The sequence below is a fragment of the Vidua macroura genome, chromosome 12, assembly GCF_024509145.1.
Source record: "Vidua macroura isolate BioBank_ID:100142 chromosome 12, ASM2450914v1, whole genome shotgun sequence".
Taxonomy (NCBI): domain Eukaryota; kingdom Metazoa; phylum Chordata; class Aves; order Passeriformes; family Viduidae; genus Vidua; species Vidua macroura.
Window position 1 is genome coordinate 3,010,021 of NC_071582.1, and position 19,599 is coordinate 3,029,619.

The 19,599-nt window shown below is 44.8% G+C and overlaps 1 protein-coding gene across 9 annotated transcripts in view; it reads right to left on the minus strand.

The window, feature by feature from the left end:
* NEO1 (neogenin 1) overlaps window positions 1-19,599 on the minus strand; it is a 165,739-nt gene that overhangs the window by 82,398 nt on the left and 63,742 nt on the right. For all 9 annotated transcript variants that reach the window (XM_053988462.1, XM_053988464.1, XM_053988461.1 and 6 more), the window contains exons 3-5: window positions 14,993-15,268; window positions 11,280-11,433; window positions 3,290-3,426 (exon numbers count right to left, since the gene is read on the minus strand). In XM_053988462.1, the coding sequence (XP_053844437.1) occupies window positions 3,290-3,426; window positions 11,280-11,433; window positions 14,993-15,268 (567 nt within the window). The remainder of the gene's footprint in view (window positions 1-3,289; window positions 3,427-11,279; window positions 11,434-14,992; window positions 15,269-19,599) is intronic.

Sequence of the window (19,599 nt, forward strand, 5' to 3'; positions counted from 1 at the left end):
TTTCTGGTTCCATTTCTCTCTCAGCAATGTCTGTCCTATTCCATGGCATTTCTAAGTCAGCCTTTCTTATCTCAACGTTTGGATACAGATGCACACTGTGTGAGCCTTCTGTCAGGCTTGGAGAATTCTCTACAAATCCATTTCCCAGTGACACCTGCTTTTGCATCCAAGGAAACTGAGGTCCCTTTTTCACATTCTGTGACATTCTGCGTACAAAGGTGCCCGCATGTTTTGTCCATTCTGTGTTTGGCCCTGCCCCAAGTGTGAGCAGGATTCAGCAGTGTCCAGCTCTAGGAGCTGGCACACTCTCAGCCACAGCTTTCCCTGGGACATTCCCTGTTCTCTCCCACATGAAATCACTTCTCAGATGCACCAGGCAAAGGTTCAGTGTGTGATCAGTGGGTCCATGGAATCTCCAATTTGCAGATACATAGAATCCCAGAATGGTTTGGGTTGGGAGGCACCTGACAGGTCATTCCATTCTCCCCCTGCCATGGCAGGGACACCTTCTACTAGCCCAGGTTCTGCCAAGCCCTGTCCAGCCTGGCCTTGGACACTTCCAGGAATAGGGCAGCCAAAATTCCCTTCCAAAGGTAAGGAAATTTCTTGACTCTACCTCCCAGATACACAATGCAGATAAAGAGTCTGAGGACAGAAATTTGTGTAGAATTCTTCTGGACTCTTTAGTACCTTTCTAGTCAAGTTAAATGTCATTTTCCTGATTCAATCCTTCTGTGATGTATGTAGGGAAACAAATCCAAATCATTTTTTAAACCCAGCATTAGAGCAATAGAAAGCTCCTCTAGCACCTTTTATTTATGACACAGGGGTTCAACTATTTTCAGGTACATGAAACTGGTGATAGCCTTAAGTGTCACCAATAGGATCTGAGTAACTGCACTGAAGGTACCACTTATCCCAATTGAAAACGGTGCCAAAAGTAACAAAAAACCCCAGGAACTCCCAGGATTGATGGCTGTACAGTCCCATATAAGCTGGAAAAAGCTTTCCCCAACCACCTCCCTCATACCTTACACAAACCCACGGTAAAACTCACATATTTTCCTGCCAGTTGAGCACAGCCTCAGTGTGACACACCTGAGGGCACCCTCCCCCCAGGGATGGTCAGGAATTTTATCCCCACTGCCATGGAAGGAGAATTCCAGTGGCCAGCACCATACCAGAGACAGTCATTTGCTTACAGGGTTTTGTATCCTTGCCAGAGGACACAGAAAAGCTGGCCATGGAGCAGAGGGACCTTTAAGAGTATTCCTCTGAGTCCATGCACAAGTCAAACTTACAAGTGGATAAAGCAGATGGTTTCTGCCTGCAAATTTCAGTCAGCCCATACCTGGCACTGCCAGGAAACCTCAGTCAAGAGGCAGCCACAGGAACACCTCTCCAGTTCCACTGCCCTACCACTGCCAAGCAATGGCATCATCACCCTTGGCACAGAATTCCATGTCTAAATTGCCATGGGGAAATGTCATTAGAAGGAAAATGACTGGCTGCCTGAGCACAACCCCCAGTACAGAGTGAAACCTCTTAGAAAATACAAGGGTTTCAAGGAGAGCTGCAGAAAAATACAGTACCCAAAAAATGAATTCCTTGTCTGAAACGCTGCCAGACTAATTTCTAAGAATGGCAGAAAGAACTTAAATTAAGCAAAAATCATGCTGTTATTAGGTGGGGAGAAATGACAATTTCTTTGGTCTAGAAGAAAATGATCCAGGGATCAGGTAACAGTTATTCAAGCTATTCAACCCTGCACCAAAGTACAGTAATGCAGAAATACAATTACTCCCTACAGTGACCTCTCAAGGAAAGTAGAATTAAGATTAGAACTAAGAAGTGAAATCAGAAATGTCACTATCTGAAATGCACTCTGTAGAATCTTTAATATATTTTAATACTCAAGCATAAAGGATTTTCTTTCCAGTGCCAGGTGTGTAACAAAATATCAGCGTGGAAGGCATGGCAGAACATAGTCTAAATCTTCACAACCAAATGAAGGAATCCTTTACAATGGTTCAGATAAGGAGCAGAAGAGCTGTCTCCAGGTCACTTTCACCCCCAGGTGACCTAGCTGGATGTCCTGCACTAAGGCTCCTCTCAGCTTTATCCACAACCTGCTTAATTGCATCGTATCATTAATGTTATTAATTGCTGTCACTGCCTATAAAACACAAAACCAATTCTGTAAAACAGAGAGGCTGGAACTGAATTAAACACAGCACACAGTGAGCTGTTTGAACCTACTGTAAAGTGTTCTGAAGCATCAAGCTTGGAGATATTTCCAAAGCCAGAGCAGCAAATCTTTATTCTTTTGGCCAAGATAAAAGGTAAGAAAAATGTGAGGTTTTCTGCATGACCAGAGAGAGTCTGAGTGCTTCCTTTTGGTCAGAAAATCCATCCTCTTGTTTATTGAAAATCCTTCATTTATGGATGTTCAGTAAATAAATTTCTCCCCCCAGAATTACTTTTTAGACCAACTTTGTAGCACCACAGTCCACAGTAAACCAAGTCAGGTAAGCTCTTGTAAGGACCCTGCATATGCCATGAAACTCCAGCGAAAGAACTGGAAACCCTTATAAAGGGTCCAATCAATAAAAAAGACATATTTCCTCATGGAATGTAAGAAAGGCAAGGAAGGAAAACTTTTACCTGAATTTTTTCCCACTCCTTACCAAGTCTATTTTCTTCGCTGACCTAGTCTGCTTTATTTACTTTTTTATGTTTAGTAAAATGCTTTTTAAAGCTACATTATCAATATTTCAGTGCTTTTTCTAGTAAAAATATCTTGCAAGAGTAAGCAAAACAGTTACACACACAATAAACCAGCATATTACCAAATATCTCTGCTTTTATCTTCTCGCAAGCTCATTGAAAACAACAGCATATTTAAGGATTATGAAAAATGCATTAGAGATGTCCTTTCCAAAGACAGCCAGGTTGCAATACCACAGGTTGACTTTCAGATGGGATCAGCCACACTGTGGCCTTGGCCCTCCTTCAGCTACATGACACCAACCACATTAAATACTACAGGAGCAGATAGAGCAGCTTTTAAGCACCCACAGGTTGTATTCTATAAGCACATTGCTTATTTGGCTATTTAGGAAATCATAAGTAGTTTGGATAATACATCAGAGTAACAATATTTATAACAGTACTGGAGGGGGCTTGGTTTTTAACGGGGCACAGAACCAATCACAGAATAAACTTAGATATTTAGGTATTTTGTCATCTGGAGAAGCACTCTCTGTGAAAATCAAAACCTCTGACCCACCTTGGACTGCCAGCTCTGCCTGAGCCTCCAGGGTGTCGTTGCCACTCTCAGCGATGCAGGTGAAGGTCCCGGCGTCGGCCTCGGCCACGTCCCGGATCTCCAGGACACCCCCAGGCAGCAGCTGGAACCGGCCAGACCTGCACACACAGGGACAGGGTCATTCCATGGGTCATCCCACAGACACAGCCTCAGACCTGTACACACAGGGACAGGGTCATTCCATGGGTCATCCCACAGACACAGCCTCAGACCTGTACACACAGGGACAGGGTCATTCCATGGGTCATTCCATGGACACAGCCTCAGACCTGCACACACAGGGACAGGGTCATTCCATGGACACAGCCTCAGACCTGCACACACAGGGACAGGGTCATTCCATGGGTCATCCCACAGACACGGCCTCAGACCTGTACACACAGGGACAGGGTCATTCCATGGGTCATTCCATGGACACAGCCTCAGACCTGCACACACAGGGACAGGGTCATTCCATGGACACAGCCTCAGACCTGCACACACAGGGACAGGGTCATTCCATGGACACAACCTCAGACCTGCACACACAGGGACAGGGTCATTCCATGGGTCATTCCATGGACACAGCCTCAGACCTGCACACACAGGGACAGGGTCATTCCATGGACACAGCCTCAGACCTGTACACACAGGGACAGGGTCATTCCGTGGGTCATTCCATGGACACAGCCTCAGACCTGCACACACAGGGACAGGGTCATTCCATGGGTCATTCCATGGACACAGCCTCAGACCTGCACACACAGGGACAGGGTCATTCCATGGGTCATTCCATGGACACGGCCTCAGACCTGCACACACAGGGACAGGGTCATTCCATGGACACGGCCTCAGACCTGCACACACAGGGACAGGGTCATTCCATGGGTCATTCCATGGACACAGCCTCAGACCTGCACACACAGGGACAGGGTCATTCCATGGGTCATTCCATGGACACAGCCTCAGACCTGCACACACAGGGACAGGGTCATTCCAGGGACATGGCCTCAGACCTGCACACACAGGGACAGGGTCATTCCATGGGTCATTCCATGGACACAGCCTCAGACCTGCACACACAGGGACAGGGTCATTCCATGGGTCATTCCATGGACACAGCCTCAGACCTGCACACACAGGGACAGGGTCATTCCATGGACATGGCCTCAGACCTGCACACACAGGGACAGGGTCATTCCATGGGTCATTCCATGGACACAGCCTCAGACCTGCACACACAGGGACAGGGTCATTCCATGGGTCATTCCATGGACACAGCCTCAGACCTGCACACACAGGGACAGGGTCATTCCATGGGTCATTCCATGGACACGGCCTCAGACCTGCACACACAGGGACAGGGTCATTCCAGGGACATGGCCTCAGCCATTCCCCAGATCCCTGGGATAACCTGGCCAGACCTGCACACACAGGGAGGGACAGGATCATTCCATGGACTCCACCCCGTGTGGGACACAGAGGAGTTATAATTACACCATCACATCCCACACTGAAAATTAAGTTCAACCCTATCAATTCCACAAGAGCAGCTCATCCTTTTGCACTTGCAGCTTCACTTGTTCTTAATTAAATGTGATCCAAGGTATTTAGTCAAGAGCAGCCAGAAATGAAGAAAAATCAGGTATTGTAATCACATAATTAAAAAAAAGGCATTTTGCAGATCCAGCTGGAATGACTGACTGCTTGGAAAGCTGAGGAAGTACAACAGGAGAGACTGTGCCTTTACAACACAAGGACAGCAGTGCACATTATACAATGTACAGGAATTGAATTTCTGTGAAAAGGAAGCCATCCCTGAGAGATTAAATACTTCAGAATAAGATAGAGGTTATAAGAAATTCAAAATACAGACTCATCAGGTGACAACAGGTCTGTACAGAACCTCCCCTTCTGACTTGCAAAGGGCAGGGAAGGGTTCCTAACCCAGCCCTTACATTTATCTGCTTTTGCTGCTAAATGGGGCAGATAAAGGTGGCACTTCATGCAGCACCCTCAGCCTCCAGCCACATCCTCCTCCTACTGCAGCCATCACTGACCTTCAGCTGATACAAATTTGTACATGACTTTTCCAAGTTCCTTCAACACTCCAAGTTTCCACGTGAAATAGCAAATAAGCTTTCCAGTAAAATGCCAAGAACCCCAAGCCAGGACAACAATGCTGACCCAGAGTCATTCTTATTTGCAGCTGGAAAAGGAAGAGTCTGGGGAAAAGGGAAAGGAACCTGGTGGCTTCCTGCCTGGCACTCTCAAGCCATGGCTTGTGGGCAGGAAGAGACTGAATTCTGTCAATATATGAACATTACAACAATAGTCTTTTTTGGTCTCTATTTGGAATGGCCAATGGACAAAAATCAACCTCGGTGCTTTCTCCATTTGAAATTTTCCTAGAATTACATCAGTAGGACTAATCCTGATCTGCTTGGACAGGTAAATTGTTGGGACACAGCCTTTTGCCTCATCTCACTATTATTTATCAGATAAATATTGATTGATGATCCTACTGTAACTGCTGGTCAAATTTCTGGTTATTACATTTAAAAGCAGAGCAAACAAAACCGTAAGTGGTATTAAGTGTTAAAAGCATCCAAAGAGATGTCCCTGTGCAGGTGCCCTGTAAGGAAAGCCATACTGTTCCCATGAGGAACACCAGGACTACAGAAAGGCTGCCTTGGAAGAAGTGCAAGGAATTTGAGTGAAGATACGAGTTTGAAAAATCATATTCAGAGTTTCTCAAATGCTGGGAAAAATGTCCCAGGCTTGCCTTGCGTGGGAATGGCACATCAGACAGGCTCTAAAACCAGGCCTAAAGAAAAACACTAGGGTAAGACAAGCCTGGACCTTGACACATCTATCCATGAAATTTTCAACCTTCTTTTGTTATGTAAAAGAGCTGCTTTGACTTTTTGTTCTTGCAGCAGGGAATGTGCTGAGGGCTGGGATGAAAGCAGGGAGCTGGATCTGCCAGGGACAGCAGGACATGGAGCAGGGAAGGAGCTGTGCCCCAAGAACTGCCACTGTCACATGCTGAAGGAATGATCAAAGGCCATCAGCATGTCCGTGGCATTTTGAGGACATTAAAGCCTTTTCCAGGATATCCATTGTTACCCTCTAAATGCAACACGTGCCTTAGAGTGCTCCTTTCCCTCTGCCAGCCTCTGGAAAAGTTACTGACAGCAGTTAAGATGTTATTAAAACTATTAAAAACTATTCCTCCTTGTCACTTTAGCTTGTCCTAGGGGATCTCATAAACTACTTGCAGCATCAGAATATTTGTGGGAATTCTCCAGTTCAGCCATCTCAACATATGCCATGTTTGCATTCCCTTTGATTATTTTCCTCCACAAAACCCAGAGTTGGTTCAATTTCCCAATAGGTGATTCAGTGGAAGTTTAATAGAAGAAAACAATTAATCTGCCAGACTCCTTGGTGACTCCCTCTGTATGAATCAGCTGTGGAAAAATTCTGGACTTAAAGCAAAGCTGCTTTTATAATAAAACAAAACATCTTAATTTTGTAAGGACAATGAAGGATTTTCACAAAAGAGTGAGGCAATTGGATTTCAGACACTGGAGACAAAGAATCAGCTTAATATAAAAGTGATAACATAATTTGAAGTGTCATTAAAAACAACAAAGATTGATCACTCAGATGTCAGGGAAGAGGAAAATCAAATTCCAGCCTTTTATATGCATTCCATACAGCCCTCACTTGCACCCCCATAACAAACAATTACTGAGCTACTCCGGATGCCTCACTCACAGGCTCTTTGTGTTTCATTATCACAAAATATAGTGAGCCTTTATTAATTTACTGTAGTCAAACTGTCAGTTATACCCTGAGGTTTGGGCTTTTCTTCCCTCTTTTAAATTACTATTCCCCAAACATCTTATAATCTATTTGCTGTCTCAGTAAGTACAGCAGATAAAATTAGACAGTAAATTAGATTATTTTGTGGAATTTATTACCAGAAAAATCTCCATAATTACTCTGCCATGCTTAACCTTTCCTGAGCTGGGCAAGTGTAATTCACTTGGTACCAATCACTCAGAACCCTGCAAACAGAAGTGTGTAATAATGGGAATCTCACACATTTGTGGGAAGCACTAAGGAAAACCCTGCATTAGGGATGAGGATGTGATCATACAATCACAGACATCATGTGAGCACAGGCAGCAGAGCAGAAATGAACATGGCACAAGTGCCCTCAGCTGTCATCCCCTCACTGTAGGGAAGTATTACATGTACAACCATGTTTCTGCAGGAATTTTTCAATTACATGAAATTTTGCTAAACTGAACAGTGGAAACCTGCTGCAGAGCTTGCTAGACTTTACAGACATTAAAATGTCACTGCTCAAGTCTTTTCAATGGTTTAGTTTCAGATGAACCATCTCATCTACTGCAGGTTTTTCAGAACCCATGGCACCTGCATTTGCTCCTTCTCCCACAAGACATGTCCCAATATAAATGAAGATACAATATATGCTGTTGGAGCACACACTGCCAAGTTTTCAGAGCAGATCATCTTCCAGACACTTCTCTGTGCCTGTGTCCCAAGTCCTGGGGACAAATCCACCTGGGCAGTCACCTGGAACTTCCCTTTCCAAGTCAGGAATTGTCAAAAGCACAAAATGAATCCTGCACTTGCTGAAGAACAGACCCTTCACACAGCAGGATCCTCAGCCAGACTGGAGACTGAAATAAAAAATATTCACTAGGTAAGAAAGGCTCCAGGTTGGCTCAAACCTGAAGAGCTACTCAGCCTGAACAGAACACCTCCATTCTAACCTTTTGTACCAAGCAATGTTGACACTACAGGAGATTTTATTTAAGGAAGTTTCCCATAAAGGGCCTAAGATTTATTCCAATCGCTTCAGTGCCTTCCCTGCTTCCTTCCATTTCCCTCAGCATTCTTCAAATTCCTGGCAGAGATACTCCTGACTCAGTCCATGGAGCCAATCCAGCTGGAAAAGCAGGAGGATATTCCCAGTGCTGAGCCCATGGATGATGTCTGTCCATGTGCCACCTGCCACCATGGATCACACACAGAAGGCTGGAGCCTTCCTTTGGGCTTTGGAGCTCCACCTCAACCTAGAGCAGGGTTTAGTCTTCTCCTTTCTTTACAGACAGTGGAGTTTTGGGAAAACTATAAAATATGAAGACTACAAGCTGGACCAGTGAACCAATTCAAGGGAAAGCTTCTTAGTCTTTAGTGGCATTCTTTATGGAGAACCAAGAAGTTAGCAGTCTCTCCATCAGATTTCTTTAAAAATCTTCAAGTTAGTGAGTTCAGAAGGATTCCTTGGAGTTCTAAGAGCCTTGTTCCAATGGAAACTTGGAGCACTGAGTAAACTTCCTTTTCTCATCCAACACCCAAAGCTTCCTTCTCTCACACTCTAATTAATTTGGAAAATATTTTATCACAGCAACTAATTTCACAATATATTGCATTACAGGCTGTCTGAACAACTGCCAAAGCTGCCATCACTCAAGTTTACTCACATTTATCCATTAACATAAATCTTATTGCAGTCATCAACAAATAATCCATCAAATTTAATCGTCTTCCCTTTTCTCCAGATCTTATAACAAATGTTTAATACCAAAACCCCACCACTTCCTATCCTTAAAATTAATCTATTTTCCTACACATACAGGCTCCTAGCCATATTCTCCTTAGGAATACAACTTGAAAGGTGAACATTTGATTTTGTATTCATTAATTACCACAGTTATGACAAAAGTAAAAATAAGGTTTTGTGTAAAACCCTTTAACAAGGGGTCAAAATTAGGGATAACCTCCCCATGCTGTCTGAGTTCTGTTTCCTAAGCCCAGACACACACAGAGAAATGTCCCATTATATATGGCTATATCTACATATATGTTAATGTTTGGGGTGGGGGTGTGCATAAACAAACCAGGGATTTCAGAGCTTTTCCCAGGCAGAAGGGACATTAAAACCTGCCCAGATGAAAAGAATCAGTTTTTTCTTGGGATAAAGAAAAGCCATGCTAAGAAAGTCATACTTTTATATCAAAAGGGGATTTTAATACAAATTAAATGTGATTTAATTTGTAATTGCATTAACAGACCACGCATAACAAGCTAAGGTAGCTATTTAGCAACAGTAACTGCAGGCTTTTCTCCAACAAAGAATCTTAATTTCTGGAGATTTTCTAGTTATTCTATTCACACCAATAACACAATAGCTGGAGGGTAAATGGAGTTTTAAGAGGTTTCTGTTCTCAGCTCTTTGAATCTCTTCCCTGTTCAGCCACAGTGACAAGCAGCAGACTTGGGAGCTTTGGCTCAGTTTGATCACTTGAAGGAGCAGTGACAAAAGTTTACCCCACAGAGGGGAAAAAGACCAAGTTTCTACCTTTACCTACCTTAAAACTCAAACCTACAACGAGCACACGTTTCACTTTAAGGAAAGAGCTAAGTGTTGCAAGAAGAAAAAAGTCAACTGGAACCCGTTCTTGTAACAAAAGGCAAAACACTAAAAACTAATGCTAAATATTCTGAAAAATCAGGTTAGACTTGGTTGAAATTGTGTACATTTGAAGATCAAGTATATTTACTAATGTTATGCTCCAGCCCTCCAGAACAATTTCTTACTCTGAATTATGAGAAAAAGAAAATACCTGTGAAGCCCTAAGAAGTGCTCATGGCAACCTCACAGAAGGAGGGAAGCAAATTCCAAAGGGAATTAACAGCACTGTATTCAGTGGTGGGAAAATCTGGGCTTTATGTTTCAAAAAATCAAGAAAATAAAAGGAGAGCTTTAACCTCCCTGTGCCCTGAATGTGCCACAACCTAGAGAAGGACAGGGCATCAAAACTTCCTAAAGATGTGACATGACATCACTTTACATACAAGAACAACAAATTCAGATCTTGCCAGGCACATTTATTCTGCCATTTCATCCCATTTGATTGTGCTGCTCCAATGAGACTGCACCAGCTTTTGTAGGGGAGCGAGTTCTTATATTTATAAAACCTCCTGAGTTTAAATCATGTGCCTTCACACTGACACAGTACCATCTCTCAGGGGCTGTTTGTCATTTCCCACAGCAGCCTCCCATCAAAGACAGTTCAAATTACCAGCTCCTGGATTCTTTTAATTTAAGAGTTGCCAAAAAAGAGATATATTATATCCCTGGTGCTGCAGAGACTTGAGCATTGTTCTGGCTGCTGTGTCACAGTTTACCCCTCCTTGTTCCATGATTAACTTGGCTCCCCATTAATCTCACTGCTGACTTTGAGGGACATGGAAAACATTCAAATATCTGTTTGCAATCCTGGTTCTAGGAAGCATGTTCATTACATGGACAAAAACAGCCTTGATAAGGTTTGTTCTGCTTTTTTATACAGATTTTCTACCACATTATTCTGACTATGCCAGCAATGACAATGTATAAGTTCTCACTCTATACATCTCTGAAAGCTCACTGATTTTTTGCCATCATGTCTACGGTTTTATTATTCTATTTTAACAAGAAAATGTGTCATTTTGCTTTAAACACTTATTCTTCCACTCCTGTGGGACATTCTGACACAGAGTGAACATTTCCACTGCAGAAAGAATGAGTGCAGGGCTTCACACTCAGAATACCCCAAGTCATCCTCCTTTTCCTTCAGTGTCCTTATTCCCTCAATTGCTGCTTCTACTCCAGTGCCAGTCTAAAAGTAATCTATTCTTAATAACCTCCCTGCTTCGGACAAGATTTCTCAGCTTCAAAAGGCTGCAAAAAATACCCTGACAGTGTACCAAAGTCTCCTGAACTGCCTTCCTTATCCCAACACCGAGTCTTGAAGCCCTCCAGCATTTGGGATCAGCCTCTGCACTCCAGGTTTCAAGCCCAGAGGAAGGTGAGCACTAATCCCAAATCCTGACTCCAGCTGGATTGCTGCCATTGGACAAGGACAGGCTGTCAGCCATCACTCACCCGTCAGTGGGAAGCTCCTCCTCGTTCCTTGTCCACCTGATGAGGGGAGGAGGGAACCCCGCAGCGACGCAGGGGAACACCGCGCTCTGCCCGGGCAGCCGGCTGAGGGACGAGGGCGGCTTCAGCAGCGCCAGCCTCTGCGGCTCCTCGGCATCTGCAAACAGGACACGACACAGCTGGCACCAGACGCAAAGTCAGAAGATGGGCACGTTAGAAACCACCAAAAACCCTCTGAACCAAAATCCAACCACCCAAAGAAAATCACAAATGAAAACTCTAATTCCTTTCCTGCCCCTCCAGAGGATTCCATCCCCACCTCACCCACAGCCTCTGCCAGAGCCTCCCCCAGCCTTGGAGAGAGCCTCTTATCATTTCCTCCAGACATGCAAAATGATTCCCCACTTTTGGGATTCTCACTCTTCCAGCTCCCTGGGAAACTACTCCAGCTCAAAACTACAGCCCTGAAACTGGTACTTCCACCAGGTAGCAGAGATTTAGGAAAGAAAGGAGAAGGCTTGAGTTTGTCCAGCAAGCCTTGGGTTTCATCAGGGAGCTTCCTGAGGAAGTGCTTTTACATGCTGGAAAATTAAATTATTGCAGCAGTGACTGACCCCAAGTAAAATACAACAACCAAGGAATGTGCATGCTGAAGTAACAAAACAAAAACGCCCCACCACGGCTTTCCATCCTTATGAAAACAGGGAATCTTCTGAAGTAGCTCTACATAGGATTAAGCTGACAGGGGCTTGTTCCTTCTTCTTCCCACACTTAAGAAGAAGCACAAGCCATGGGCACGTTTATTCAGTCCCTACTACAGGGTGTACCCTCTGTCTGTGCCCTGCACCCTACCCAGATGAAGTGAGCCCTACAGAGCAGCTGCACTTTGGGCTGGGTAACCCCTGCTCACGCTGCACTAACTCCTGCATTACCAGCACTCTGAGGGGTGTTTGAGGGTGCTATGGCAGCAAAGCTCCACAAATGGACAAAGCCTCAAACTATTTCTGGCCCCCTAAAATGGGGACAGAGTATTCTGCACCTACTCTGCTCCTGCTCCCTGGATGAAGCACATTCTGTGTCTCATCACACACATATTTGGCTGCTCTCTCACTTGGGCCCGAGGTGCTACTTGCAGGCATTTCAGGAAGTTGTTGTTTTGGTGTTCTTCAGCTCAAAACACTAAAAATAACACTGAGTGTTCACAGCACTGAGCTCAGGGCAGACACAAGCTCCAAGGCACAACACGAGGAGGTGCCAGGACACTTGGGGGAAGCAGAACAGGTGGAAATCCCGTGTGGGAGTTGGCACAAGCAGAGGCAGCCAAGCTCTGAGCAGTCCTGGATCAGCCAGCCCCATCCCTGCAGCTCTGCCCACATCCCTGGCAGGAAGTGCTCTGCCTGCCCTGCTGTGCATGGGGAATAACGAAGTGACAGGGACCTGGAGCAGCATGTGGAGCCAGCCAGGCTGCCAAGCAGGGATACAACATCTCCAGGCAGCCATTCTTACATGGAGAGGAGCCAGGATGATTCCCTGGAGACTCCACTCTGACTGCTCCAAGCTCCCAGAAGGGAGTTCAGCTCACAGGTAAATGGAAACTGGATCCCAAAGTTAAGTGACATTTTTCCTTTGCAGTCCTCTGTTTGAAAGCACCCACTGTGAAGTGGCAGAGCTCAGAAATGCATCTTTCTGCTCAGTGGCAGCCTGGTATCAGACAAAGCAGAACATTTAAGCAGCAGAACACTGTCTGAGGATGCAAATCTCTGGGATGCAGGAGTGTGCTGGGTGTGTTTCAAAGCCTGGGAAGCAGTGGTGGGTTCACTGTCAGCCACACATCAGATAACCACTTAAAAGAGGAATAAAGTGAATAAAGAACAGATTAATTCAAATCCTTCTTTCAAATACTTCTCAGGCCAAACAATCAATTACAGGGCTGCTCAAGACTAAGGGAGCTTTCCCTTCAACAGCTTAATCCCACTTTCTTAAAAAAAAGCCTGCAGGGAGGGATTTTACCAAACTTCACTATCGATACTTTTGGATTCATGATGGAGCAAAGAAACAGCACCATTTGAATCCGTTAGCACAGCTCTATTTCATCACTTTCAGCAAAGCATTACAAAAGCACGGAAACTACAGCTGGAGCCAAAAAGGATTCAAAAGATCAGTGTAATATAGAAGTTTTCAAGAAATCTTCCGTTTCCATTAAAAAAAATCAGCAAAATCCTCAGCATTTGAAGGCCTGCAGAAACATGAAGGCAATCCAAACAACAGGAATTCAATCAAGCATCTTTTCCAAAAGTGCTTTTCTTCAAACCCTATATCCTTAGTTGGAGAAGAGACAAGGCTTTGGAAAGGCTAAAGAACTGAATGAAACAGTCCTACTTTAAGCATGATTGATTTCCAACATCCCAATTTCAAAAGAAGGCTGTAATTGTAAAAATTAGGGTATTTTATAGAATAATTTAGTATTCTAAGTAGAGAAGGGCCATAGACACAAGAAACAGAACTATTCCTTGAAAGGGACCCCTGAAGGTGCCCCCACCTGCTGCCCACACCAGGTCAGGCCAACTAGACATTGTCCAGCCTAACCCCGAGAGCTTCCCAAGATGGAAACTCAGCAACTCCCTCCAGCAGCTCTGCAAGAGTAACAACTGAATGAGAATTCCAACATGGAGACTAATCCAGAAGAGACAGCTCTGGGAACAATTAAGGAACCTCATATAAAACACAGCCTGTATTTCCCTAGTTTGGGAAAGCACAACCCACATTCCTGTCCTATTTTTGGTCACTTTTCAAACCTTTGTATAAGAACAGCTGGTGGTGTCACTGGGAACAGAACACACTGAATGTGCCAACAGTTTACATCAGCACTGGACTTCTGTTCTAACAAAAATATCTCAACATTTCAGCACAACAGGCAAAGCTGAACCTCCCAGAATAAAATGTCAACCCCTCTGAGGGTTGGAGACTTCCCAAAAGGTCCCATTGCTTAGACAGTCGGAATTTCCAGAATACTGGGACAATTAAAAGCACCTCAACTTAAGCATCCCAAGAGCGACAGACTAGAGCACCAATTTCTTTGCAAAGCTTCCACATGGGATTCAACCCAAGAAAGAGAAATCCCCAAACTTTTATACTCACAGAAACAGTCAATTCCCATTTTGTATCGTGTCACAATAGAAGTATATTGTTGGGGTTTTTTTTAAAGAAGTCTTTCCCCAAAATGTCTTAAAAGCTGAACCATTAAATATGGGAAGGCAGCCTGTGAGTGTCTCCAGCCTGTTTCCAACCACTGTGAAGAGCTCAGGGCCTGTGGACAAAGACTCTGAGTTGGAGACTTCCCCAAAGGTCCCAATGTTTAGATGGTCAGAACTTGCTGAATATGGGAAGAACTAAAAACACCTCAGCTTAAGCATCCCAAGAGCGACAGACTAAGCACCGATTTCTTTGCGAAGTTTCCACAGGGTTTGAAACATTGAATTCAACCTGAAAAAATACAGAAGTCCCCAAACATTTATACTCAAAGAAACAGTCAGTTCCCCCTTTCTATCACATCCCAATGGAAGTGTATTACTGGTGGCTTTTAAAAATGTTTTCCCCGAAATGCCTTAAAAGCTGAACCATTAAATACACGAAAGCAGCCTGTGATTGCCTTCAGTGCCCACCCCTGAAGCGCTCAGGGCCTGGATTAGCTCAGTGCAGAGAGCAGCAGTGGGTACCTGGCAGGACTTTGAGCTCGGCCTCGTCGCTGTACTTGGGGGTGCCCCCGCTGTCGAGGGCGCAGCGATAGAGCCCCGCGTCGGCGTCCGAGGCGTTGGTGAGCAGCAGGGCCCCGCCGGGCAGCTGCAGCACGCGCGGGTCGGGGGCCAGTGCCTGGCGGTCGCGCTCCCAGCGCAGCAGCGGCGCCAGCTCGGCCGTCACCTCGCAGCCCAGCACGGCGCTGCCGCCGCGGTACACAGAGGTGGGCTCGGGCTGGCTCGTGAACCTGGGCAGACCTGCAAGAAAACCAGAAGAGCAATGAATTTGAGATGTTCTGAACACGACACCAAAGATTGGAAGTTCAAGTCAAGACTCAAGAATGAAGTTTTGGAAAAGTTAAGATGCTGTCTGACTCTTTAAAAACCTTAAGAGCTGACAGGACAATGCTAAACATGTATGGTGTAAAGGCAAACAAACCCAATAATCACAGAATCCTGGAATGGTTTGGTTTGGAAGGGATCTTGAAGTCCCACCCCCTGCCATGGGCAGGGACACCTTCCACTATCCCAGGCTGCTCCAAGCCCTGTCCAGCCTGGGACACTTCCCGGGATGGGGCAGCCACAGCTTCTACAATGCAGCCTACAAAACACCTTCACTTACCACCTCCTGTACAGTGCCACAAGGTAAATACTGAGATAAATATTTGCATATGAACATTCTCAGTGTGGCTGAGACCGGAGTTTCTCCAGGGCACACCACAGAGCTGACCCAGCAGTGCTGCACCGTGTCACCTTTTCCATAAAAATAAAAATGTTCTCCAGAAACACCCAGAGCCCACTTAATGGCTTCACAGTTGGGCTGGGGAGGCCAAACCCTTGTGGGAGCTGTGGGAAGAGGCTGGGGGCACAGCTGGAGCTGGTTCCATGGAGCCACAGCTGAGGCAGCCAGTGAAGCTGGAGGCACATCCATGAAGAACATCCAAGACAGGGAAAACTACGGGACAGTGAGGCAAGTGTGAGGCACAATCCTGGAGTGGGCAGGTCTGAGGAGGAGGAGGGAGAGGAGGAAGGGCAGCTTTGGGTGTCACCCTGGGGAGACCAGGGTAGAGCATGAGGCTGAAGAATTAGGAATGAAGGCAGGGAGTTGAAATGGGGAACCAGCAGGGAGAGTACTTTAGTTTGGTTTTTTTCTTACCACTCAGATTACTTCAGTTGTCAAGAAATTAAATTAATTTTCTGCAAGTCAAGGTTGTTCTGCCATTACAGTAACGGGGAGTGATCCCATCTTGACTCAGTAACTTTAATCTTATTTCCTCTCCATCCTGCTGAGGAGTAGGACGAGGGCACAGCTGGATGGGCAGCCAGCCACAGTCACCCCATCCTAAGTGTTCTGCACATGGAAATGATAAATTCGCCACAGTTCAACCCCTTATTTTCACAAGTCTCACTTAATACCTATCATAAATGCACTGGGAAATGCACCAGTAGAAGGCCCAGTCCTGCAGGACAGCCAGACTGGAGGAGGATTCATATATTCTAACATTTAGGATTAGGATTTATATACCCTAACATATAAATCACTTCTGTCCTGTCCAGTTCCTTCCATAACCCTGAACAGTTCATCTCCAACTGTTACATATTTTCTTCCCTCTCTCAGTCCCACCTGGGGACGCCTTCCATAACTTTATTCCTCCAAGAAACTTTCTGTTTCTAGTTTCCCCTCCCAGTGTACTTCCAATCAACTTGCAGTCCTTTCATCTTGACCTTGTTTTGGTATTATTTTGCATCTTTGATATTTATCCATCAGTCCCTCCAAGGTATTCACAGGAACAAAAAATCCAACTTCTTTCTTTCAATTTTCCTCCTGCTTAATGAAGCTACAATCTTGAGTTTCTCTCCCTCGTTCCCCTAACACCCTATCCACCTTTAAAGATGCAGAATGGTAGGATAATTTTGGAAGGAAGGGACCCAGCCAGAGCAGAATTAACTACAAGGTCAGAGCAGGTTACTCAGGGATTTGTCCAGTCAGACCTCAAAAATCCCCAAGGGGTGGAGACTGCACAACCCTTGGGCAACCTGTTCTACCTCATGGAGCAAACTCCCTCTTTAAACCCAGTCAGAACCTCCCTTGCTCCAACTGACCCCCAATGCCTCCTGCTCTCCCACCAACCACTCCTGGCAGAAAGACAAACCCCAGTGTGTCCACAGCAATATTACAAAACTGCTTCTCTGTCTATTGAAAAGATCTTCCCAAAAGATGGAACCATCTCAGTGGCTCTGCACAATCAATCCTAGAACCCAAGTAATCTTTTCCTCTCCTGAATCACCCATCCCTCTGTCCCAGCACAATCCCAAGGTGTCTCTGCACCTGCCCGACTTTGCACACTGCACTCAGAAGTTCCATCATTAGTCAGTCTGGAGCATTACTTAATTCTCCCTGTGAAACCAAGGGTAACAAGGTCTCCTCATTTGCCACACTCACTAATTTACCCACTAATAGTGGGTAAATGGGTTGTTCTTACAGTGATGAGGCTGTTAACCCTGAGCCTCTGAACTCCAGTCTCTGAAGCATCTGTCCTTTCTGAAAATCTCCTTCTTAACAGAACCCATTATATGTTCATAATTACCTCGATTCTTATCTCTCTCAATATTCTCATTTATTAAGAGCCCTGCATATTAAGCCAGTTCTTTCCCCATACTGGGAGGGAATCCTGGGTCTCCTCCTTTAGTCAGGTGACCTTGTGACTTCTGTTTTTACCTCACCTGTTGCCATCTCTTTGCTCCCAGCAGCTCCCACTGGTACAGCCCCATACTGGCAACTTCAAGCACAAGCAGGAACGTTCCTGGAGGACTGCAGCCCTGCAATTTCTCACATACAGCTCAAATATGCTTTAATTTTAATCTCTTACAAGTACTGTTCATTTCCTGGACAAGACAGACCTTGTGCCTTCTGTTGTGTGCAGGTGCTCCATTGAGGTTAAATAAGCTTTATTCAAGATGGTTTCATTACTCACTAGAAATGAAATTACAGATCATTTTCCAAGTCATCTTAAATGCCACTAAAACCTGTATTTCGTCATAGTCCTGTGTGGTTTTAAAATATATATTTTAACCTAGCCTATAATTTTGTCCTAAAGAGTAATTTTCTCTTATTCTACAATTATTGGCAATTTGCACTGCTTAAAAGCCTCCATTGTGGAGGAGGACCCTTTGCTTTAGCTAACAAACAACCACAAAACAATCATGATGCATCATAAAAAGCACTCCAAATCCAGGCCTTAATTGCTATTAATTTGGAGACCTGTTTATAAATCCAGGAGCAGGTCCCAGAGTGCTGGCACACCTCCTGCAGCAGTGAGCCTAGAAAATACCCTTTCATCTCCCAGCCCAGAACCTCTGCATTACAGAGCTGCTCTCTTCAAAACATCAATTATCAACTTCTACGCCAGCATTTCCTAACTTTCTATAATAATTTTTAGAGGCATTATCATGTAAGCCAATTCAGTCTAGTTAAACTACAAACACTTTTAAAACCATTTTTAAAGTTAACTTTAAAAAAAATGGATACTTTTTTCTCAGTGCTTGCTATTTCCCAAACACATCAATCAAGAAGGCTGAGCAAGAAGTTCTAATGGTGAGTAGAATCCCAGGATGGTTTGGGTTGGAAGGGACCTTAAAGCCCATCCAGTGCCACCCCCTGCCATGTGTGGGGACACCTTCCACTGTCCCAGGCTGCTCCAAGCCCCGTCCAACCTGGCCAAGGGCACTGCCAGGGATGGAAGATACACTCCTAACTGAGGAAGCAGCCCGTACTCCTCACCCATGTGTTGCAGGGCAATCAGTTGAAGACACCAGCCCATCTTTTGGCAAATGAATGTCATGATAAATGACACTTTGGGCTTCTGACATTGAAGACAATTTTTTCATGTTTGTACATACATTAATCATTCTGTGGCAGTGCACATACATTAGGTATTGATTTCAGGACACCAAAGGAAAATACTACTGACCTAACAAGAATGCAGGTTAATAAACTCAATTTAGGAAGGATGATTTTCCATTTGGAATGTTCTCTAAACACAGGCAGAACACATAAGCAACAGTGCACTCATGTACATATAACAGGGATTAGATGCATCCCAAACCCCTCATTTCTGCTAGGACAATGCAAATGGCAGAGAATGTGGGGAAGTCAACTCTGTGCCTCTTTTCTCCTTCCCTTTTGTTTCTTCCTTCCCCTCATCCAAGCCCAGAGCAATGGCAGGAATGTGAATTAACAATCTATGAATGCAAATGTGGTGCATTCAATCAGCATTCCCAGTCTCAGCGTTACTGAGATTTGTGGCCCATTGTCTCCATTTCTGAAAAAGATGTGCCTAGAAGAGCAATAATTCCCATGCTCCTGGAAAACACAGATGGTTAAAATTCTGGCTGTGGTCTCCTGCCCTCAATGGAGCCAGTATTTCATCTCCTAGAGTCTGCAGAATCAGGGAACTCACTGCCCTGAGCCAGATGCCAATCTAGTTCAGCAGCCTCCCTGCAACTGCAGCCAGTGCCAATCATTTCCAAGGAGACCGAAAGGAAAAAAGCTTCATTATCAACCATTACTAAATACCTTGCTCACCTGA